The sequence below is a fragment of the Schistocerca serialis genome, chromosome 1 (assembly GCF_023864345.2).
Source record: "Schistocerca serialis cubense isolate TAMUIC-IGC-003099 chromosome 1, iqSchSeri2.2, whole genome shotgun sequence".
Classification (NCBI taxonomy): Eukaryota; Metazoa; Arthropoda; class Insecta; order Orthoptera; family Acrididae; genus Schistocerca; species Schistocerca serialis.
In genome coordinates, this window is record NC_064638.1 from 874,352,264 (window position 1) to 874,377,219 (window position 24,956).

The 24,956-nt window shown below is 38.3% G+C and overlaps 1 protein-coding gene across 3 annotated transcripts in view; it reads left to right on the forward strand.

The window, feature by feature from the left end:
* Positions 1–24,956, forward strand: part of LOC126486290 (thioredoxin reductase 2, mitochondrial) — a 63,649-nt gene that overhangs the window by 5,279 nt on the left and 33,414 nt on the right. For all 3 annotated transcript variants that reach the window (XM_050108940.1, XM_050108938.1, XM_050108939.1), the window contains 2 exons: positions 15,442–15,671; positions 16,107–16,342. In XM_050108940.1, the coding sequence (XP_049964897.1) occupies positions 15,442–15,671; positions 16,107–16,342 (466 nt within the window). The remainder of the gene's footprint in view (positions 1–15,441; positions 15,672–16,106; positions 16,343–24,956) is intronic.

A 24,956-nucleotide genomic window follows, 5' to 3' on the forward strand; every position in this document is an offset into this window, starting at 1 on the left:
AGCTTTAGATGCCAGACAGAGCTTGTAATCTATAATGTAGGAAAAGATAGATTGTTACTTACTGTAAAGAAGACACATCAAATTGCAGACAGGCAAGATTAAAAGACACTCACTTATAGCATTCTGACCCAAGCTGCTGGAGTTGGTGGTTTTGTGTGTGTGTGCGCGTGCGTGTGTGTGGGTGTGTGTGTGTGTGTGTGTGTGAGAGAGAGAGAGAGAGAGAGAGAGAGAGAGAGAGAGAGAGAGAGAGAGATATATATATTATAACTTGACAGATCAGAAGACAGCTTAGAGCTGAATTGTGTGTGGAAGAGGAGAAAAGGCTGCCTTGGAACCTTTTGTTAGAGTGTGTGTGAAGCGAAGGAGTGAAGTATTATTTTTCTATTGTTTGACCATAGTCCTTTGTCCATAATGTCATTGGAATGTCTTTACACAGCTCTCCCTTTGGAAAGGGTGTCAGTCTCCTGCAATGAGTCAAAACTAGTAATGCATACACATTGACACATTAGAGGCATGGATGCTTCTGTAACACCTTAGGCCATTTTTACTCTGTTTTATTTCATTCCATGACTTTATTGTTAAATTGTATTACTTTCTTTTAATTCATTGATTATAAATAATTTTAATCTTCCTGTAATTAATTTTCATACCTACTTTCAAACTTGCTATGTTAAGTTCTTTTATTTGTTTTAGGGTATCTGCAATAAAAGCAAAATAAAGGTGGTTCATGTGCATTTCTTTAACCTATATTCTTTCTTTATTTTCCCAGTTGGATGATTTGGGAACTTCCTCTAAGACAACAGACACTAGTTTTTGTGATATGGAATCTCCTTGCCAGTTGTCAGTTCTCAATTTCTCACTATCCAGGTGGAGTCTAATGGAAGCCAGAACATCATTGTATTACCATTAGTTAAATCTATGCCGTTTTCCTTGAGATCTTTTAATACAGACTTCATTTAAATTGAAACATTTCAAAATCTGTGAATCCCAGACAATGTGATAATTCATTCATTGCATTGTTCTGTGTAATTCAGGTCTTCATGCAGTACAAAAGCATCACACATATCAGTGCAGAGTTTCAGCCTCGTACAGCCCAACTGCAATAATACCCTTAGGAAACAAGTGCAGTAGAATGAATACTCCAGCACGGTGCTGTCCCTGACAGGAACATTGGCACAACCCTATCACCTTTCCATTATGCAGGATGTACCATATTTAGCCTTTCACTGTTACAGACATGCTCTCTGTATTCCATGCTGAGGACAACCTTTATTATGGCCGTACTGCTGAGACACGGTGTTCCGGCTAATATGAAATAGTTATGATGAGATTTCCCTAAAACTGTTAGGTGAAACACACAAAATTTCTTTGCACGTCTTATAGACTGGTATGTTCGCTCTATAAAGAACTGAATTTCTTTCCATTGTCGTATTTTCCATGCTGCATCAAGTTAAGTAAAACACTGCACAAAATTTTAGTTTCAAAGCTAAAAGTAATGCATTGGGCAGAGTTTGCATGTGATCGCTTTTTTTAGCTCATACCTTTTAATGAATGACATGTAGATAAGTGATTGAAATTTTATTTAAAATTGAGACCCCGAAAGATATCTCATTTCGTTTTAGAGTTATTGGGTTTTACATCTGACCTATTGTCATGTGACATGCCAATTCACATCCTTCCACATTGTGAATGGTGTGGTTTTAAGTTGTAATGATGTCACATAGAGACACAGAGAGGCACATACGTTGTGTGGTAAATACTCAGAAAAATTTTTATTCATTGAGATGTGGAAGTAACTCATCAGTGGCTGAGGCGCATACAGACATTCATAGTGCTGTAGGAAAACCCAAGTGGTGCACATGTACAGGTCCCCAGCACATGGGAAAGAGCATAGCGAGACATGTATATATGGCCACAGCAGCGAAAGAGTTGATTCTGTAAATGCACGCAGTTGAAAGTATATGATACTAGGGGCAAAAAGTCTTGGTGAATGTGAGCTCTAAAACGCATACCATACAACATGTGAGCACTTATTCAATACAATGGGTTTCACAGTAGTGAACCAGTGGTCATAGCTCCAACTAAAACTGCAACTTGTCCATGACCATGACAGCATCAACTGACCTGGATCCACTCACAAGACACCCCTTATGCTAAACCATGTGATTTCTGTGGATGAGAGGGAATGAATCTGGAATTTTTGGACGTGAATCCTGGCAGTGCATAGTCTGACAGAAGGTAGATGATACAGAGGCTGCTGTGTTTCCTAAATGGGGCTGGTTGGATATCTTTGGTTCTTAAAGATAATTTGATAATTCTGGCCCAGGTTGTAGCATGTGATAGACTGTGCCATACAGATGAATGTGTTCTCCCTTCTAGAATGTTCTCAACAGTCACAGTACGTCAATATGAAAGGCGCTAAATCTCGGCCCACATTATATGAACTGTTACTGACCTCTGCTCTCTGTTCTGACCAAGTGCAGTGTCGCCCAAGTGTGTTGGCCATACTAACCTGTGTGAATAATATGTCCCAAATGCGTGCAACACCCATTGAAAACCACTCTACTTAAAACATATATCCCCTAGATCTGTAGCAGGCATACTAAGCAGTTTCATATTGACATGCACTGTATGTCATGTTTTCATGTTGTGATATGGCAGGCTGGTATTTGCCATGTCACCATGATAAATTTGCTTTTACATGGATTTTAAAGACTTCTTAACTTAGAAATATGTAAATACAGACTGGTTGTGGAAATAATAAAATTGTCATGTGTTATAGAACATGTAACAATTTATTTTCATCGTGTGAAATAGTTTTGTATCTGGTGGATGTGACAAGACATGATGTTGTGAAACTTTGCTGAATGCCTTATCTGAAAACTATCTAGAACAGATGGTCTGATACTCAACTCATGATGGAAATGTATTATACCTGATTGCAAAAACTTGACATCTTTGAGGATGTCATTGTTGAAACTGGTAATAGTTACTGTGAGGAAATTGTAGGAATCCTTGAGAGATTCTATACAGAATTTTCTGCTAAATTAACTCTCTTGTTAATCAGAATACACTGAAAATCCCTTGAACAGTAGACAGAAGGAAGCACAGGTCAGTCGTATCTACAGTAAGGGCAGCAGAAGTGGTCTTCAACCCTACCATTTGATCTCATTGACATCCAAGAGTTGTAGAATTCTAAAACATGTTATATAATCACATTGTGATGTATCTTGAGCAGAATGGTGTACACCTACATCTGTACTCCACAAGACATCTTAACCAATATGTAGCGGAGGGTACTTCTGGTACCATTATATCCCTTCTTCCGCTTGTGAATGGTGCATGGTAAGAATGATTGACAGTAAACGTCTGTATTAGCTCTAAAATTGCTTGTATTTTCTCATTGTGGTCATTTCATAAGAGAAAACACTATAAAGGAATTGGACAGATAAAAAAAATCTACTTACCAAGTGGCGGCAGAACACACACATTTGGCTCCTCCTTCAGGCAGAAGGGTTGAAGGGGAAGGAAGCGGGGTGAAGGAAAAGGGGTCGTTAGAATTCGAGAAAGTCTCGCGGAACTGTGGGTCAGGGTAGACTTACCAGACTTTTCTGAAATCTACCCCTTTTGCTAGATCTCTCCAGGCCTTTTCCTTCACCCCTCTTCCTTCCCCTTCAGCCCTTCTGCCAGAAGTAGCCATCACTGATTCCGAAAGCTTGCATAATTATCATCTTATGTGTGAGTTCTGCCACTGCTTGGTGAGTAGATTTTTTTTTAATCTGTCCAATTATCTTATTTTGTCAAGAATTGGAGGAAGTAATATGTTCTCTGGCTGTCCCTGGAATGTAAACTTTAGGAATTCCGTTAGTAAATCTCCCCATAATGTGAAATGCTTGTCTTTTTGCCTCTGCCATTGGATTTTGTTGAGAATCTCCGTAACACACTTGCGGTGACTGCACAATCCTGTGATGAAACTCACTGCTCTTTGTTAGAGCTCCTCCTATTTCTTCTATTAATCTAACATGATAAAAGTTTGACTGAAAAGCAATACTCTTGAATCGGTCGAACATGCCAATCGGCGTGCATTCCAAAAACTTTGATCCTGTGAAACCCAAGGTGCACTTTTTCTCATGTGTCATCTTGAAAGGCATGGATCAAGGCAATCAGGTGGATGCACTCTCAGGACTTCCAGAAAGCTTTTGACTCAGTGCCATACTAACGATTATTAGTAAAACTGTGATGCTGTGGAGTGTCAAACAAAATTTGTGACTATAACAATTAAAATAATCAATAATTGACAAAATAATTTAGTGACAAAATATTTTATTCATTTTATTTTATTTATTTTTTTTTTCAAAATTTGTGACTAGTTTGAGGATTTTTCAGTGGGAAGGATGCATCATGTCATCCTGTAGGGAGAGTAGACAAATGTAACTAACTTCAGGTGACCCCAGGGATGTGTGTTGCGACCCTTGTTGTTCATGTTTTATATAAATGACATGGTATTAATAGTAACCACAGACTTTTCACTGACAATGCAGTTATCTACCGTATTTACTCGAATCTAAGCCGCACTCGAATCTAAGCCACACCAGAAAAATGAGACTCAAAATCAAGGAAAAAAAAATTTCCCGAATCTAAGCCGCACCTGAAATTTGAGACTCGAAATTCAAGGGGAGAGAGAAGTTTTAGGCCGCATCTCCAAATCGAAACAAAGTTGGTCCATTGTAATATGAGAGACAATTTAGGTCGAATGAATGCCGATACAGCTACAGTAGTTTGGTTCGAGTCGTAACCTTAGCTGGTAAGCTTTAGCAGGTAGCCATTGCTATGCGTCAGGTGCTCCGTCCGTATTTATTCGGGTACCCTTCCTTTTTCACGTGCTTCGTCTGGTTTGAATTGATTGCTTATTTTTCTTTGCTCTGATCAGCGCTGTTTTCTTTGTTATAGGTGTTTACGTCACTCTAAGCTGAAAATGCATTACTGTACTGTGTCACGCATTGTTTGTCGCATTCAGATAGTGCGTGTTTACGGCCTGTCGCCGCTCGCTTTTGTGCGCACTAACGCCGCTTACAATTAAAAAAAAAAAGAGAGGAATCGTCTCATTAGCGAAACAATGGCAAGAGATTGCTATTTGTTGTTACTTACACTGCTGCTTTCTTTGATAATGATCAACCAGAACCAAATAATCCATGCAATGTACATTCTCTCTGGATGAATAAACTACAACTACTACTACTACTACTGCGCATGATAGATGATGTTCTGAACGAGAGTTAGCGAAAATTTTTCTCCGTTTGAAAATCTTTGCAGGCGCCTCTTTAGTACATTACATTCTGCACAGACATTAGTCATCTTAGATTTAAAAATCTAGTCATTGCTGTGCTTCATTTCTGACTGTATCACTATTAGGCATAAGAATAATACGAATATAAGCATGACATGATATATATATTCTTCTGCGTTTGCTGTTGTCTCACTCTAGTTTCGTAGTTTATTAGGCAGACAGGATTTAAATGAGATAGCAGCAAACACGAAACAATACATGGCTAAATGTTTATATTCGTATTATTCTTATGGTGAAGAGAATACTGCATGTGATTCACAATTCATAGAAGTTCCTATTAGCAACCATCTCTTCTCACAGGTAGGAAAAAATTCAGAACGTAGAGTTGGCCATATTGACAAACATCCCAAACAGTCTTGCCAATCGGATTTTCATAGTACATTGAAATGCTGCTACATTCGAAGATGAACAATACGGAATTTGTATTTACTTCGTTGGATAATGTATGAAAATGCAGTGGTCGGAACTTGGGGCGGAGAAAAAAAGCTCGTCTTCCACCTTTTTTTGTAATTTATTTACTGACGCAGAGGATTTGGTGCCAGTATTTATCTTTGTGCCTAAAAAGCATGCCTGTGTAGCGCTACACATATTCGACGGCAGAAGGAAGTTGTGGCGGCACGCACCAACGTTTTTCAGAACTTCCACGTTCTTTGCACTCGATTCTAAGCCGCAGGCGGTTTTTTGGATTACAAAAACCGGAAAAAAAGTGCGGCTTGGATTCGAGTAAATACGGTATATTAATAATAAAGTACTACCTGAAAAGAAGCTGCATATACATTCAGTTAAATCTTAATAGGATTTCAAAATGATGCAATGATTGGCAACTTGATATAAGCTTTCAGCAATGACAAATTATGCACTTCACTAATTAAAAAAAAAATATTCTTTGATTACTATACCAATGTTAACAGATAGAATCAGTCAACTCAAACAAATATCTGAGTAGATATAGAATTGAATGATTACAGGCCTGTCATAAGTAGAGCAGATGGCAGTCTTCTGTTCATTGGCAGGATACCGGAAAAATGAAGTCATTCTACAGAGAAGACATCTTACAAATCACTTATGTGTCCCATCTTAGAATATTGATGTCTACGGGTTCCATACCATACAACACTAACATGTATATAAAGACCGGCATGAATGATGAAAGGCTTATTTGATCCATGGTAGTGTTGCAGAAGTTTTGAAAAAAACCTATTCGCAGAATTTCAAGAACCGGTATTAAGTGTAGGCTGTAAAAATATTATTGAGTCCCGCTTGTGATTTGCTCTCGTGGGGACCACAAAGACAAAATTAAATTAGAGCTTGTGCAGAGGCGTTTAAGCAGTCACTGTTCATGTGTGTTTACCTGTAAATAATTATATGATCTCTCTCTCTCTCTCTCTCTCTCTCTCTCTCTCTCTCTCTGTCTGAGAATTTTGATTTAATTTTTATAGGATAACTCCTAATAATTATTTCCATATATGGTTAGTTGGTGTAAATTGCGAGGAATTTTAGTAACATGATTTTTAATGTGTTTAGGAGCATATAAGCATCCATACATTTTTACCAAACTGTGTAGTGTATGTAGTGACAAACTCTGTGTGCTGTATATACAGTGTGCTTTAATCTATTTGGTAAATCAGATCACAGTATGTGCCCACAGGGAAGCTCTATCAACACAGTTGTGTTAGGGAGTTGAACTGACAAGGATGTGTTCAACTACCACCAAGATGTTTTTTACTATTGCACAGTGTATTGCAGCGATCAAGCCAGTTGAACATAATTAACCTTTAAATAAGAGAATCCTTCACACAATAGTGGAAAAAAGTCTTGTGTGAGCGCACATTTAGATTCTTGCTCAATCTCTTCTGATGACATGGATGATTTGTAGGTGTGTCTTGTTTGATGAAGGCATTTGTTCTACGAGCCACGTTCCCTTTGGATACTGGAACAGTGCTTTCATATTGACAGATATATTCATCTGCCAGATTGTACCGGAAGCTGCTACTTCGATTCCTTGTCATACTTTCGCTACCATATATTTCATTATATTGTCTCAGATTCACCTCAAAACTGTCACTAATTGACAATAACAATAACACTTCTGATGTGTTAAATGGATTTTATAGGTATTATTCTCAACCAGTTTTTGTTAGAACTTATGCAGTTGAATAAGTAAGCCTGAATAGTAATTTGTAGGAATAAGGGAAACTATATTTTAATATTCAAGAATACATAAAACTTGCATATAAAACTAAATTAGCCAGACAACACAGCAAGGATATATAGAACACAGTCAGAGGTCTGTGCAGTGCAATACATGTTATAGAGAGCGCGCGCGCGCGCTCACACACACACACACACACACACACACACACACACACACACACACACACACACACAAAATTTGCTGCCCATATATCCACAAAATTCGCTTTCACAAGTCAAATCCTATTGTTTCATTGTCTTCTGAAATTTGTCTTCGTTAAGGGTTTGGTAAGTAGATCAACTAACATATCTTCTGTGCATAAATAGCCTACATCAATATTCCATTACTCTGTGATCACCTATAAAACGGTGTTTTGTATTGATGTGTTCGATCTTTGCAGTAGTAACCTCATTTTTGGCTAAATTTATCGTTACTTTGCCAGAGAAAATATTGGGGGGTTCTGTACTGATACTAGGCTCTAGCTCACTTATTAAGCGTCCTAATCCAGAATGCTTCTGGATTTGTGTGTGATAAAGCCATGTACTCTACTTTTACCGTATTCAAGACTACTGTTTTCTGTCTTTTTCAGGTCCAGCATATAGATTGTCCCATTAGTCTAAACCAACATCCAGAAGTGGGATATTTGTTATCTCACTCACTTCCACAGTCTCCATCCCAGTAACCCTTGAGTTTTATATTTCCCTTTTTACAATATCTTAATTTGTAGATCTTGATTCCTTTCATGTATATCCCATTAACGGCTTTCCAGCATCTCTCTTGGGCTTTTGCAGAATCTGTTTTTTGTGGCAAAAGCGATATCAGGCCTGGAAGTTGTGACAGATACAAGACACCCCTTTCTGCCTCTGAATGTGGTACATTTTCAGTGCCCTCTACATATGCTTAATTGGTTATTAACTTAGCTCTGGGTTCCATTGGTGTGTCTGAATAGGTTTTCTGTTACACAAGTGACCCCCCCCCCCCCCCCCCCCGCAAAAAAAAAAAAATTCATTGCTTTTCAGCTTTATTTAGAATAGCCCTTATAGCCATTTTTGTGACCTTGTTTTTACTTCTGCAACAGATACTGGTGTCTGCCTTAGATTGTTTCATGCCCATCTTTTATCAAGGATTGTGCAGATACCTGCTCCAGCAATGACCAATTTGTTTAAATCCATAAATATCTCTCTCCAGTTAGCGAACCTTCCCTGTTTGTAGACGAGATTTTGTAACTGCTTCCAATGGGATCTCACATATTTCCCATGTTAGTAAATCTTTTATCCCCAGGGCTAAAAGGTACAACTGGCAAAAACCTCTGTAGTCTTGCACACACACACACACGAGCGCGCCCACACACACACACACACACACACACACACACACACACACACACACACACACTTGACTATTAGTCATGCTTTGTATTTTGGTGCTGCACTCTTAGGATTTATTCTGTTCAACACCCATTGTGCCTTTGATGGTTTCTCCCTTTCTGGAATTTCCACAGGTTAGTAGTTTTATTTTGACAAAATGACTCCAGTTCATTTTCCATATCTTCTCTCCATTGTTAAGAATTTGGACCACTTGCAGCCTCTTTAAATGTTTTAGGTTCACCATTAAAATATTTGGCTATGTACATTTCATAACCAAGGTAATCTTAGTTTTAGGTGTGTGAGAAGAATGTCTTAAAATATTTTCTTTCTGTTCTTCATATTCTTGAACTTCATCTTCGTACAATGGACCTATGTGCTCATGATGATCTTCTACCTCTTCTGCAGTTTTTGTTTCTTTTTCCAGAGTTTCTATTTCTTAAACTTCGCGGAGTTAATAAATTGATTGTATGATCTTGATGACACTCTTTTAATTTTTTATAAATCTAAATGAGTATGACACCACTACTGGTCATTATTATTTGTAGAATAATCTACAAAACTACATTTCTTAGCCTTGAGTCCCATTTTCCCAGCGATTGCTTTAGGTTCTATACCATAGCCATCTAAAATCTTTTCAGTTGCTTAGGTTTGGCTTCTTTCTTGTCCACAATTTGTAGTGGATCCTATTTTCTACCACTTCCATAGGTGATTGATTAATGAAATACATGGCTGTTGACACTGCCTCTGCCTGAAAATGTATAAATAACACAGAATCAGTTAATATACTTCTCACTTTTGAAACAATAGTCCTATTTGCTCTCTGTTACTCAATTCTGGGATGGACTGTATCTGATGGTGATTTGGTGTCTAATTCCTGCTTTCTTCAAATGTTTCCTGAATTTTTGATTGATATACTCCACCCCACTATCAGATTTGACAATTTTGATCTTTTCCAGTCCTCTTTCTACCATATTGTGAAAGTTCATAAACATATTGCTCACTTGATCTCCAGAACTTAAAAAAATAAAAATTATTACATCTTGAGCAGTCACCTATAAATGAAAGAATGTAATAGCTTTCTTCTGTACTCCATCAATCCACAGACGTTTGTATGTATAATATCTGCAAGACCTCCATGGTTCTACTGTTACTAGACTTTATTTAAAGGGTAATCTGATCTATTTCCTGTGTATAAATACTTACAGGATTCCTTGCATTTACTGCAATCTTCCGTTATTGTTACCATATCCTTTAATAATGATGTCCCTTTTGTGTTTAGGTGTCCAAGCCTTCTGCAAAATAAAAATAAAAAATTCTCAGAGTACATAGAATGGTTTACACCTTTATCTACCTTTTTAGTAGCATCTAGTGCAAAAATTCCTTTTAATTTGTCACTGTAACTACATTTTCACCATATTGGCTGACTATTTGTGCCCCATTTATGTCGAAGGTAACTCTATTGCCTCTCTTGACTTTCACTTTTGGATAACAAGTCTGTTGTAACATCATTTGTATACAGTAAACATTGGGCCATGATGCTTTAATTCTCCTTTTAAATTTATATTAGGATCTACTTGTCCTGCAAGTTGGTAGTGTAACTTGGAATCATACACTGTTGATATAACCATATATGGTAGAGCACTTGCCTGCAAAAGATCCCGAGTTTGAGTCTCTGCCTGGCAAGCAGTTTTAATCTTCCAGGAAGTTTGACGTCAGTGCACATACTGGTCAGAGTGAAAATTTCATACGGGGTACCCATATGTGTTTTATTGGTAACATCATAAACAGCTGTTTTATCTCTAATAATATACATTGATGTTGCAGAATCTAACATCCATTCTGGTTCTCTGTACATACTTTTCCAAAAAGGATAATATAGTGTGTGTCACCTCAATTAGCAGTTCTCCACATTGGTCTGTTTGTGATGCCCTTTTTCTTTTGTGTGCAACCTTTCATTTCATTGGCTTCTGAAGTGGTCCATCCTCTTACATTTGTAGCTCTTGATTGGGTTCTTGTTTTTATCTTTGAAGTGAAGCGCTGAAGTTGTTTCCTTCTCTTGAATGTGGATATCTGGAACACTTTTTACACACTGCAGGATCTTTACATTTATCACAGTCTCCTGTAAAAGGTATGCCTTAGCTTTGTAATGCCATAATCATGGGTAGTTCTGTAAACGATAGTGTATCTACCCAGTCATTGGCAATCTTGAACCCATTGTTCCTTAGTCAGTTTGACATGATATTACCTTGTTGACATAATCGTCCCTTGTACTTGCCCAGTTGAAAGGGGTTCACAGAGTTAATCAGTCATTTCTTCCAAGAACTCAGTCTTCAAATTTCTCCTTAACTTGTTCCAAACTTCTATTGTCACCAGTTTTTGCTGTGTGTTTATGGTTCACTGGATCAACCAGTAATATCAATTTTGATCTTACCTTCCAGTCCTTAGCTGCATAATTTTGCTCATTGGGTGTGTATGCGCCATTCGCTATTCCCATGAATCGTCCCAAGTGTAAGTATGCTTCCCCAGCATTGTTCTCATGACCTAAAAGTCACTCTGCCTGTGGTATTTGTGCTCCACTCATTTTTCAAAATTAGCTTTGTTGGTAGTAAGGATGGTATTACGTAAATGCCTGTGCAACAGGCTCATCCCAGTAGCTTTCATTTTATTCTCTTACTCGGGACAATTCTGACAATTCTTTTCCTCTGTACTTTTGGACGTGATTCTCTTTTTCATTATTAATCTGGCAAATTATTGTGTATAAGCAAGTGTTTCAGCAAGTTAAAACATTAACTTCGATTCCTTCCTTCATAGCTCAAATGTTGAAAGCGATGTGCAGACCAGTGATGTTCATTCCAGGTGACAATAGCTTTTTCAGGTGTGGAATCCAATCAAAGTATCCTCTTGTATGTGGCAAATGATCCTAAATACTGTGAGAGGTCATCCACATGAGTTGTTGGTGTTGTTGTTGTTGTTGTTGTTGTTGGTGGTGGTGGTGGTGGTGGTGGTCTTCAGTCCTGAGACTGGTTTGATGCAGCTCTCCATGCTACTCTATCCTGTGCAAGCTTCTTCATCTCCCTGTACCTACTGAGCCTACATCCTTCTGAATCTGCTTAGTGTATTCATCTCTTGGTCTCCCTCTACAATTTTTACCCTCCACGCTGCCCTCCAATACTAAATTGGTGATCTCCCGATGTCTCAGAACATGTCCTACCAACCGATCCCTTCTTCTCGTCAAGTTGTGCCACAAGCTCCTCTTCTCCCCAATTCTATTCTATACTTCCTCATTAATTATGTGATCTACCCATCTAATCTTCAGCATTCTTCTGTAGCACCACATTTCGAAAGCTTCTATTCTCTTCTTGTCTAAACTATTTATCGCCCACATTTCACTTCCATACATGGCTACACTCCATACAAATACTTTCAGAAACGACTTCCTGACATTTAAATCTATACTCGATGTTAACAAATTTCTCTTCTTCAGAATCACTTTCCTTGCCATTGCCAGTCTACATTTTACATCTTCTCTACTTAGACCATCATCAGTTATTTTGCTCCCCAAATAGCAAAACTCCTTTACTACTTTAAGTGTCTCATTTCCTAATCTAATTCCCTCATCATCACCCGAATAAATTCGACTACATTCCATTATCCTCGTTTTGCTTTTGTTGATGTTCAACTTATACGCTCCTTTCAAGACACTGTCCATTCCATTCAACTGCTCTTCCAAGTCCTTTGCTGTCTCTGATGCAATTACAATGTCATCGGCAAACCTCAAAGTTTTTATTTCTTCTCCATGGATTTTAATTCCTACTCCAAATTTTTCTTTTGTTTCCTTTACTGCTTGCTCAATACACAGATTGAATAACATCGGGGATAGGCTACAACCCTGTCTCACTGCCTTCCCAACCACTGCTTCCCTTTCATACCCCTTGACTTTTATAACTGCCATCTGGCTTCTGTACAAATTGTAAATAGCCTTTCGCTCCCTGTATTTTACCCCTGCCACCTTCAGAATTTGAAAGAGTATTCCAATCAACATTGTCAAAAGCTTTCTCTAAGTCTACAAATGCTAGAAACATAGGTTTGCCTTTCCTTAATCTTTCTTCTAAGATAAGTCATAGGGTCAGTATTGCCTCACATGTTTCAACATTTCTACGGAATCCAAACTGATCTTCCCCGAGGTCGGCTTCTATCAGTTTTTCCGTTCGTCTGTATTCGCGTTAGTACTTTGCAGCTGTGACTTATTAAACTGATAGTTCGGTAATTTTCACATCTGTCAACACCTGCTTTCTTTGCGATTGGAAGTACTGTATTCTTCTTGAAGTCTGAGGGAATTTCACCTCTCTCATACATCTTGCTCACCAGATGGTAGAGTTTTGTCAGGACTGGCTCTCCCAAGGCTGTCAGTAGCTCTAATGGAATTTTGTCTATTCCCGGGGCCTTGTTTCGACTCAGGTCTTTCAGTGATCTGTCAAACTCTTCACGCAGTATCGTATCTCCCATTTCATCTTTATCTACATCCTCTTCCATTTCCATAACATTGTCCTCAAGTACATCGCCCTTGTATAGACCCTCTATATACTCCTTCCACCTTTCTGCTTTCCCTTCTTTGCTTAGAACTGGTTTTCCATCAAAGCTCTTGATATTCATGCAAGTGGTTCTCCTTTCTCCAAAGGTCTCTTTAATTTTCCTGTAGGCAGTATCTATCTTACCCCTAGTGAGATAAGCCTCTACATGCTTACATTTGTCCTCTAGCCATCCGTGATTAGCCATTTTTCATTTCCTGTCGATCTCATTTTTGAGACGATCACACGATCCACATGAGTACCAAAAGGAATTCACAAAATTTCAGTTACATGATAAATGATACAAATCTGAAGGCTGTCAGTTCAATTAATACTTAAAAATTGCAACTGCAAGCAATTTAAATTGGTATGATTACAAAGATAATGTTATAGAATAGGCAAAGCAAAGCCTGTGTTTTATTGGCAGAACCCTTAAAGAAGAGGCAACAGATCTGCTAAAGAGACTGTGTATGTTACACTTGTCTGGCCTCCGCCAGAATATTGCTCTGCAGTATGATGCAGAAAGAGTTTAAAGATGGGCAGCTTGGTTTGTATTATCATGAAATACGGAAGACTGTGTCACGCATATGATATGCGAGTTGCAGTGGAAGTTAGTAAAACATGTTTTTTCATTGCAGTGAGATCTTTTCATAAAATTTCAATCTCCAAAATTAACCTCTGAATGCGAGAATATTTTGTTGACACCCACCTACATAGGGAGAAGTGATCATTGTAATAAAATAAGAGAAGTTGGAGCTTGCACTGCTAGGTTTAAGTGTTCTGTTAGTGGGATGGTAGAGACATAGTGAAAGTGGTTCGATGGACTCCCTGCCAGGCTCTTAAGTGTGAATTGCAGAGTAGTTGAATCAACATTTTCTAAATTGCTGTTAAGTGAATGGCAGAATAGTTGTTTGTAGAAGACATACTTGACCATTTTTATCAGAGTTGTGTTAACAAACCACTTTTAACAACCTTCCTGTTGGAAAATGAAGTCATGTATTGAGCTGTATATGAACTGATAAGTTATAAAGAACTGTGACAGAAATTTCAGGCTTATTAAGCAGTATTTACATTAAAGATCTTGACAGGCGGAATGTATAGGAAGTTGTTTTTACTGTATGGTGGTTATAATCAATATCCATGTACAACATACAAAACTCATTATGATATATAAGATTTCTGAATAATTAATAAGTAAAATTGTGCTATGTTTGTAATGGTATTTACAACATTTTAGTTAATGAATTTGTGATTTGTTTGTCACATCCCTTCCTGGCACTTGTAAATTGTGTTGCTAACATGTCAATAGCTACTTTTTCTGTCTAATTTGCTTGGTGTTAACATTGATGTTCCTTTTCACTATTCTCTACCTTTGTCACTTAGTGATGTTGTGCATCTTAGCTTTCTTGTGTGAGGTACTTTATACTTTCTGTAGCAAATCTTCTCTTGGCTGTAAAACTTCAACATTCTCCAGTTTAATGTAACATGTTCACATTTGCTTTCAACATTCACTAAGCATTTTAACTACTAACCTTTTTGTCAAATATTCTTTAAATAAAATAGCTTGTATATTACATTTTAGATTATTAAAACAAGTTTAATTGTTCTTATTTTAGCATTTGGAGAAATATAGAATCCTGCTACAGCCTTTGGCCATAGTTAATTTTTAACAGTTGGAAGTTTCAACAAATTAAACTTTCTTTCTTCTCACTGTTAAATCATTATTTGATTTTTTATTGTTTCTGAGAGAAGTGCGTGGTTTGTAACTCTGGTGCTTTTTCCGTAGAGAGTGACATTATGTTCTACTTGGAAAACTATGAAGGTAATGTGTAACTCTGCAAGTTAAAATCACTTTCTTGACAAGCATATTTCTATGAAGAAATGTTTGATGGTGATTGCCAAGTGCACTAGAGCTTATCACATTGCTTTATTTCTTTGTTGAATTGCCCTAAAATTTGTTTTTAGGAAAATTGATTACATCAATGCCCGTGGATACTTCATTAATGAACATGAAATAAACGCTGTTGATAAAAATGGCAAGGAACGCAAGATAAGTGCAGCAAAATTTGTGATAGCAGTGGGAGGACGACCAAGGTATCCTGACATTCCAGGTGCCATGGAATATGGCATTACAAGTGATGATATCTTCAGTCTCCAGAACCCTCCTGGCAAGACGCTGATTGTTGGTGCTGGCTGTATCCTTTTTTTCCTTCGAATCTGCATAAACATGTTATTTTTTTAGCTTCAGCAGATAGTTTTCATTTGTCAAATCTTTCATTGTAGTATATGCACAAGGAATACGCAACAATCTACAAAAATCAGATGAAACTTTTAGAGAAGTTTAATACTTGCTGTTAAAAGGATCAAAATTTACTCTTATTTTTTTTTTTTTAGCCATAGTGTTGTATTTTGGTCCTGTTAATATGTTTGGGTTCATGTATTTTGGAAAACACCAGGGAACTTATTTTGTCCTATAGTTTTTTAACATTATTCTTTTCTTACTGTTGTGTGTGAGGGCGGGTTCTACAATTGACTCTCTCACTATCTTTTCTAAGTTTTCCATACTAACTGACACAAATGATCTATTAAAATATCTTTTGAACTTAAATTTCCTTACCTTTTCAATTCAGACATTGGTCTAGAATGTGCTGGTTTTCTTAATGGTTTGGGATATGATGCAACGGTAATGGTACGTTCTGTAGTGCTCAGAGGCTTTGACCAACAAATGGCAGGCCTAGTTGCAGATGAGATGGCCGAGCGTGGTGTGAAATTTTTACATAAGTGTGTACCATTATCTGTGGAGAAGCAGGCCGATAACAGACTTCTGGTGCGTTGGAAAAGTGTTACGGACAGCACAGAAGATCAGGTAAGAAAAGATGACTCGCAACAATATTGTGGATGGAACTGTTGAATTCATCTTGAATGGCTGTACACATGAAATTGAGGCAAGACAAAACGAACTTGCATGTTTGAATGGTGCTCAGTGATGAGTCCCAGACTATTTTCTGTTGGTATTGCTTGCCCATGATTATCCTACTGTAACTGTTTTGCCAGCAAGTGGCTGTTGAAATGATTTTCTTATGTTCTGTTAGTTTGTGTCTGACAGTTTGAAAGATTGTCTTCTATTTTCTAGTGGTGTACTGATCAATAGAAAGTGGTAATACTAGGTAGCATTGGCATTTTAATTGTGGCAGTGCCACACTAATAAACATGCACAAAGTAAGGTAACCATTCACCATATACTTGACCCATTCTACATCTAAATCTACATACACATCCCGCAAGCCACCATATCGAGTGTTGTGCGGGGTACCCTGCACTGTTACTATCATTTACTTTCCTTTTCCTCTTGTGAATATAGCTAGGGAAAACAACTGTCTATGTACCTCCATATGAGCAAAATGTTATATGAGCTGTTGTCAGGCATAATATGCGTTTATCTTGTTCCCTTGTTCCAGCTCTCTGTGACCTTTCTCATGTGCACTCGCATTCATGCTCGTGCCTCCTCCTCCTCCTCCTCCTCTTCCTCCTCCTCCCACTCCCATCTCTCCCCTTCTACACACACTTTTCTCCATTGTCCGTGGTGACTAATAGCCATGGCACTGCAGCTCAACTGGAGGGAAGGGTGGCTGAATGTAGTAACGACATGGGGAAGTAAAGGTCACTGAGAGCTGAAGTGAAAGGCAGCTAGGGAACAAGATAAAAATATAGCACTGATGAGCTTGGCCTGGGAAGGCACGAAGAGTTGTATGTGGCACATTAAGTGGAGTATGGGGCTGGGAGGGGGAGGTAGAACAAAGGAACAGGGAGACTCTGCAGAAGAGAGTGAGAGTGTGAGTAGATTGATAGGGTGAAGTGTGAGCAACGGGAAAAGAGTGGAGGAGGGTATGGGACCTGTGCTAGGGGAGATTGAGGCCAAATGGATTGTGGTATTAAAGGAAATGTGATGCAGATTAATATCAAACCTGTGGTACTTCATAATTCCAGCTGCAGTTTAATTTGAAATAATAATAATGATAAACAGTTGAAAATCCGGGATGGAATGATGACAATATCATGTTAGCATACATTGCTATTCATCATATAGAGGAGACAGACGGGGACAACAAGAAGGGTGCTAAACATGTGAGCTTTCGGCCAAAAGCCTCCTTCTAAAGTAGACAATACACCATTCACACAAGCACAACTTGCACACACATGATCACTGTCTGGCCACTGAGGTCAGACTGCAAGCAGCTGTGCAAGATGAGAGATGATTTTCTGAATTGTGCAGGTGGAAACTCTTGTTACAATAAAATAGAATCTCATTATTACATTTTTGAAAGGACTACAGGTTTTGAATGCCATAAGTGGGTAAACATACTACCAAAAATACCTAATTTGATAATGATTGTATTTTTTTCCAGTGAAAGTGCATATTGAAAAGTAGCACATTTGGGTAATTCCTAAATGCACCTTTTTGAGAATACATTTGGAATATTACACACAGAAATTAAATATTATGCCTTAGTATTCAAGAAGCAAAAATGTTTTAAATATAATGACATTGGTGACATCCAAGCTGCCAGGCATGTACACACAATCCAACAGCCAATTCGAATGCAGGTGCATCACATGACGAGAGCATAATCTTGAGCCTCCAAAATATGTACCCATATTTTAGGAATATGTCTAAAAAGACTCGTATATAAACATTCAACTTCAATTGAAGTCAATTTATTTATTTCATATGTGAATGTGTACCTGTATATAAAGTATTTATGTTAATCACATTAACATCCAATTTCAATTTGACTGTAAATAACAACACCAGTACCCATATGTAACTCTTAAAACATTATGCATAAATAAAGTAACTGGTTAATAGAGAGATACTACCACCTAATTCAATTTCAATGAATGAATGAATGAATGAATGAATGACTATTAAATAAATACTAACCTGACATGTGATGATTTTATTTATTCACGAAGTGAGGCAGAATTTACACAGGTGTTCTTAATAGAAAGGAACACCATTCATTTCATTTTTTCCCATTGGTGAATCACTACTGATAATATAGAGTCCCATTGCTAAACCAGTGTAAACAATACATGTACCTGACTACAGTATACCGCATAGTCCTGTATTCACAGGTGTTTGAAAAAGATCTCAATGATTGCTTGTTTTCTACCCTAATTTTGATATTGTATTGTCCCTTTTCTTTATCAGCTTCAAAGCCTAACACGTAATGTTTGTGTCCATTTCTTCAGTGGCTTTAGACACTGTAGGTGCTAGGGAAGATTCTGTTTCATCCTGTTCTTCAGTTCCTTGTTTCTTTGTCATCCTCTTCTGCAACACATCATCAGTTGTCATGGACTAACAGACATAAAGACCTTCATCAAAGTCAGCTTTAGAGTCAAAGCTAAGGTATATGGTGTTTTCATCTTGCCCATTATTAGCTGCCGTTGTTCAGATAAAGTTTCATTGTTTGCTGATGTGGTCCCTTCTGTAAGTGCTAGTATCCAATTAAAACCAGCCTTCTGAAAACAGTTTGATATATTGTGCTTTCATGCACTGAATACCGCTCAATTCTCACAAAATACATAGCATCCAAGATATCACTTTTCTTGTTATACCGTGGAGACAGGTTAGCCTCTTCTGTGCAAAAATTTTTCTGTACTTCTGTTTCAGCCATTTTATAATGCCTTGGTCGAGTGGCTGAAAGTGGCTTCTCACTTGGTTGGAAAAAACAGTACATATGTACTTTTAGCACACTCACATGGAATTTAATATATACTCAGCTTTTGTAAAAGCAATTCTTTTAATTTGTATTGTATATCCATTCTCATTGAATATCTGTTTCAGGTGTACTACTTCACCCTGTAGGCTCATGACACTTATGTACTAAAGTTTTAAGTACACTCGTAGTTGGTGAAGCATGGAAACAGCTAGATGCCAGCAAGTATAAATTGGTGTGAGGGGGCACAGGAAATGCAACGGTCTAAAAACCTATATTCCTTATGTTGCATTAATAAGTTCAGAAGTGGTAGAAAGCCATTCATTATGATCAAAGAAATTTTGGGCTTGCAGGCAGTTGTGGTCAGCTACATTCTACAATATTTAGAAAGGATATCTGCTAGTCAAAATATTGTGGAATACAGTCAAAAATGGTCAGTTGCAAACCAGAAATTTCTTTGACCACTCATTTCACTGCGAAAATTAAAAAACTCACAGCCACTCACTTCCTGTTCCACTATAAATTTGATAGTTACATGAATGGAGTTAAAGATGTTAAAGAAACTTGAACAATTTGTTCTCATAATGGGGCCAAACTATGATTGTGACTCCAACATTTCTCCAGAACTCTGTCAATTTTAAAACTGCATAGTTGAGTGCTTTTTCTTCCACACCAGCCTTAAATAAATTAGCTACCACAGTAGGAGAGTAGTGCTATCAATCTGTTCAAAACATTGATTGTCAAATATAAAGTAAACAGAGGTTAGCACAAGCTTAAATAATGCCATTGCTACTCAATGATAGACACGAAGCCCACGCCTGCCTACTACAGTAGTACAAGTTTATATGCCAACTAGCTCTGCAGATGATGAAGAAATTGAAGAAACGTTTGATGAGATAAAAGAAATTATTCAGGTAGTGAAGGGAGACGAAAATTTAATAGCCATGGGTGACTAGAATTCGAGAGTAGGAAAAGGGACAGAAGGAAATGTAGTAGGTGAATATGGATTGGGGGGAAGAAATGAAAGAGGAAGCCGCCTGGTAGAATTTTGCACAGAGCACAACTTAATCATAGCTAACACTTGGTTCAAGAACCATAAAAGAAGGTTGTATACATGGAGGAGGCCTGGAGATACTGACAGGTTTCAGATAGATTATATAATGGTAAGACAGAGATTTAGGAACCAGATTTTAAATTGTAAGACATTTCAAGGGGCAGATGTGGACTCTGACCACAATCTATTGGTTATGAACTGTAGATTAAAACTGAAGAAACTGCAAAAAGGTGGGAATTTAAGGAGATGGGACCTGGATAAACTGAGAGAACCAGAGGTTGTACAGTGTTTCAGGGGGAGCATAAGGGAACAATTGACAGGAATGGGGGAAAGAAGTACAGTAGAAGAAGAATGGGTAGCTCTGAGGGATGAAGTAGTGAAGGCAGCAGAGGCAAGTAGGTAAAATAACGAGGGCTAGTAGAAATCCTTGGGTAACAGAAGAAATATTGAATTTAATTGATGAAAGGAGAAAATATAAAAATGCAGTAAATGAAGCAGGCAAAAAGGAACACAAACGTCTCAAAAATGATATCAACAGGAAGAGCAAAATGGCTAAGCAGGTATGGCCAGAGGGCAAATGTAAGGATGTAAAGCCTTATCTCACTAGGGGTAAGATACATACTGCCTACAGGAAAATTAAAGAGACCTTTGGAGAAAAGAGAACCACTTGTATGAATATCAAGAGCTCAGATGGAAACCCAATTCTAAGCAAAAAAGGGAGGGCAGAAAGGTGGAAGGAGTATATAGAGGGTCTATACAAGGGCGATGTACTTCAGGACAATATTATGGAAATGGAAGAGGATGTAGATGAAGATGAAAAGGGAGATACGATACTGCATGAAGAGTTTGACAGAGCACTAAAAAACCTGAGTCAAAACAACTATTGACGGCCTTGGGAGAGCCAGTCATGACAAAACTCTACCATCTGTTGAGCAAGATGTACGAGACAGGCAAAATTCCCTCAGACTTCAAGAAGAATATAATAATTCCAATCCCAAAGAAAGGTGTTGACAGATGTGAAAATTACCGAACTATCAGTTTAATAAGTCACAGCTGCAAAATACTAACATGAATTCTTTACAGGTGAATGGAAAAACTGGTAGAAGCCGACCTCGGGCAAGATCAGTTTGGATTCCGTAGAAATGTTGGAACATGTGAGGCAATACTGACCTTGCAACTTATCTTAGAAGAAAGATCAAGGAAAGGCAAACCTATGTTTCTAGCATTTGTAGACTTAGAGAAAGCTTTTGATAATGTTGACTGGAATACTCTCTTTCAAATTCTAAAGGTGGCAGGGGTAAAATACAGGGAGCAAAAAGCTACTTACAATTTTTACAGAAACCAGATGGCAGTTACAAGAGTCAAGGGGCATGAAAGGGAAGCAGTGGTTGGGAAGGCAGTGAGACAGGGTTGTAGCCTCTCCCCGATGTTATTCAATATGTATATTGAGCAAGCAGTAAAGGAAACAAAAGAAAGATTTGGAGTAGGTATTAAAATCCATGGAGAAGAAATAAAAACTTTGAGGTTTGCCAATGACATTGTAAGTCTTTCAGAGACAGCAAAGGACTTGGAAGAGTAGTGGAACGGAATGGACAGTGTCTTGAAAGGAGGGTATAAGATGAACATCAACAAAAGCAAAACGAGGATAATGGAATGTAGTCGAATGAAGTTTGGTGATGCTGAGGGAATTAGATTAGGAAATGAGACACTTAAAGTAGTAAAGGAGTTTTGCTATTTGGGGAGCAAAATAACTGATGATGGTCAAAGTAGAGAAGATATAAAATGTGGACTGGCAATGGCAAGGAAAGCGTTTCTGAAGAAGAGAAATTTGTTAGCATCGAGTATAGATTTAAGTGTCAGGAAGTCGTTACTGAAAGTATTTGTATGGAGTGTAGCCATGTATGGAAGTGAAACATGGACAATAAATAATTTGGGCAAGAAGAAAATAGAAGCTTTCGAAATCTACATCTACATCCATACTCCGCAAGCCACCTGACTGTGTGTGGCGGAGGGTACCCTGAGTACCTCTATCGGTTCTCCCTTCTATTCCAGTCTCGTATTGTTCATGGAAAGAAGGATTGTCGGTATGCTTCCGTGTGGGCTCTAATCTCTCTGATTTTATCCTCATGGTCTCTTCGCGAGATATACGTATTAGGGAGCAATATACTGCTTGACTCTTTGGTGAAGGTATGTTCTCGAAACTTTAACAAAAGCCCGTACCGAGCTACTGAGCGTCTCTCCTGCAGAGTCTTCCACTGGAGTTTATCTATCATCTCCATAACGCTTTCGCGATTACTGAATGATACTGTAACGAAGCGCGCTGCTCTCCGTTGGATCTTCTCTATCTCTCTTCTATCAACCCTATCTGGAACGTATCCCACACTGCTGAGCAGTATTCAAGCAGTGGGCGAACAAGCGTACTGTAACCTACTTCGTTTTCGGATTGCATTTCCTTAGGATTCTTCCAATGAATCTCAGTCTGGCATCTGCTTTACCGACGATCAACTTTATATGATCATTCCATTTTAAATCACTCCTAATGCGTATTCCCAGATAATTTATGGAATTAACTGCTTCCAGTTGCTGACCTGCTATTTTGTAGCTAAATGACAAGGAATCTATTTTTCTATGTATTACGCTTGTCTACATTGAGATTCAATTGCCATTCCCTGCACCATGCGTCAATTCGCTGCAGATCCTCCTGCATTTCAGTACAATTTTCCATTGTTACAACCTCTCGATACACCACAGCATCATCTGCAAAAAGCCTCAGTGAACTTACGATGTCATCCACAAGGTCATTTACGTATATTGTGAATAGCAACGGTCCTATGACACTCCCCTGCGGCACACCTGAAATCACTCTTACTTCGGAAGACTTCTCTCCATTGAGAATGACATGCTGCGTTCTGTTATCTAAGAACTCCTCAATCCAATCACACAATTGGTCTGATAGTCCATATGCTCTTACTTTGTTCTTTAAACGACTGTGGGGAACTGTATCGAACGCCTTGCGGAAGTCAAGAAACATGGCATCTACCTGTGAACCCGTGTCTATGGCCCTCTGAGTCTCGTGGGCGAATAGTCCGAGCTGGGTTTCACACGACCGTCTTTTTCGAAACCCATGCTGATTCCTACAGAGTAGATTTCTAGTCTCCAGATAAGTCATTATACTCGAACATAATACGTGGTCCAAAATTCTACAACTGATCAATGTTAGAGATATAGGTCTATAGTTCTGCACATCTGTTCGACGTCCCTTCTTGACAAAAGGGATGACCTGTGCCCTTTTCCAATCTTTTGGAACGCTACGCTCTTCTACAGAACTACGGTACACCGCTGCAAGAAGGGGGGAAAGTTCCTTCACGTACTCTGTGTAAAATCGAACTGGTATCCCATCAGGTCCAGCAGCCTTTCCTCTTTTGAGTGATTTTAATTGTTTCTCTATCCATCTGTCATCTATTTCGATATCTACCATTTTGTCATCTGTGCGACAATCTAGAGAAGGAACTACAGTGCAGTCTTCCTCTGTGAAACAGCTTTGGAAAAAGATATTTAGTATTTTGGCCTTTAGTCTGTCATCCTCTGTTTCAGTACCATTTTGGTCACAGAGTGTCTGGACATTTTGTTTTGATCTACCTACCGCTTTGACATAAGACCAAAATTTCTTAGGATTTTCTGCCAAGTCAGTACATAGAACTTTACTTTCGAATTCATTGAATGTCTCTCGCATAGCCCTCCTCACACTACATTTTGCTTCACGTAATTTTTGTTTGTCTGCAAGGCTTTGGCTATGTTTACGTTTGCTGTGAAGTTCCCTTTGCTTCCGCAGCAGTTTTCTAACTCGGTTGTTGTACCACGGTGGCTCTTTTCCATCTCTTACGATCTTGCTTGGCACATACTCATGTAACGCATATTGTACGATGGTTTTGAACTTCGTCCACTGATCTTCAACACTATCTGTACTTGAGACAAAACTTTTGTGTTGAGCCATCAGGTACTCTGTAATCTGCTTTTGTCACTTTTGCTAAACAGAAAAATCTTCCTACCTTTTTAATATTTCTGTTTACGGCTGAAATCATCGATGCCGTAACCACTTTATGATCACTGATTCCCTGTTCTGCGTTAACTGTTTCAAATAATTCGGGTCTGTTTGTCACCAGAAGGTCTAATATGTTATCGCCACGAGTCGGTTCTCTGTTTAACTGCTCAAGGTAGTTTCCAGATAAAGCATTTAAAAATGTGGTGCTACAGAAGAATGCTGGAGATTAGTTGGGTAGATCACATAACTAATGATGAAGTATTGAATAGAATTGGGGAGAAGAGGAGTTTGTGGCACAACTTGACAAAAAGAAGGTATCGGTTAGTAGGACATGTTCTGAGGCGTCAAGGGATCACAAATTTAGCATTGGAGGGCAGCGTGGAGGGTAAAAATCATAGAGGGAGACCAAGAGATGAATACACTGAGCAGATTCAGAAGGATGTAGGTTGCAGTAAGTACTGGGAGATGAAGCAGCTTGCACAGGATAGGGTAGCATGGAGAGCTGCATCAACCAGTCTCAGGACTGAAGACGACGACAACAACAACAACTACAACAACAACAACAACAACAATTGCTAGTGGCACCAACTTTTCTGTTTCACTTGCATTGCAACATAAAAGAGCAGTCAACCTCTCTTTGTTGAATTTTTCACCGTGGCATCTC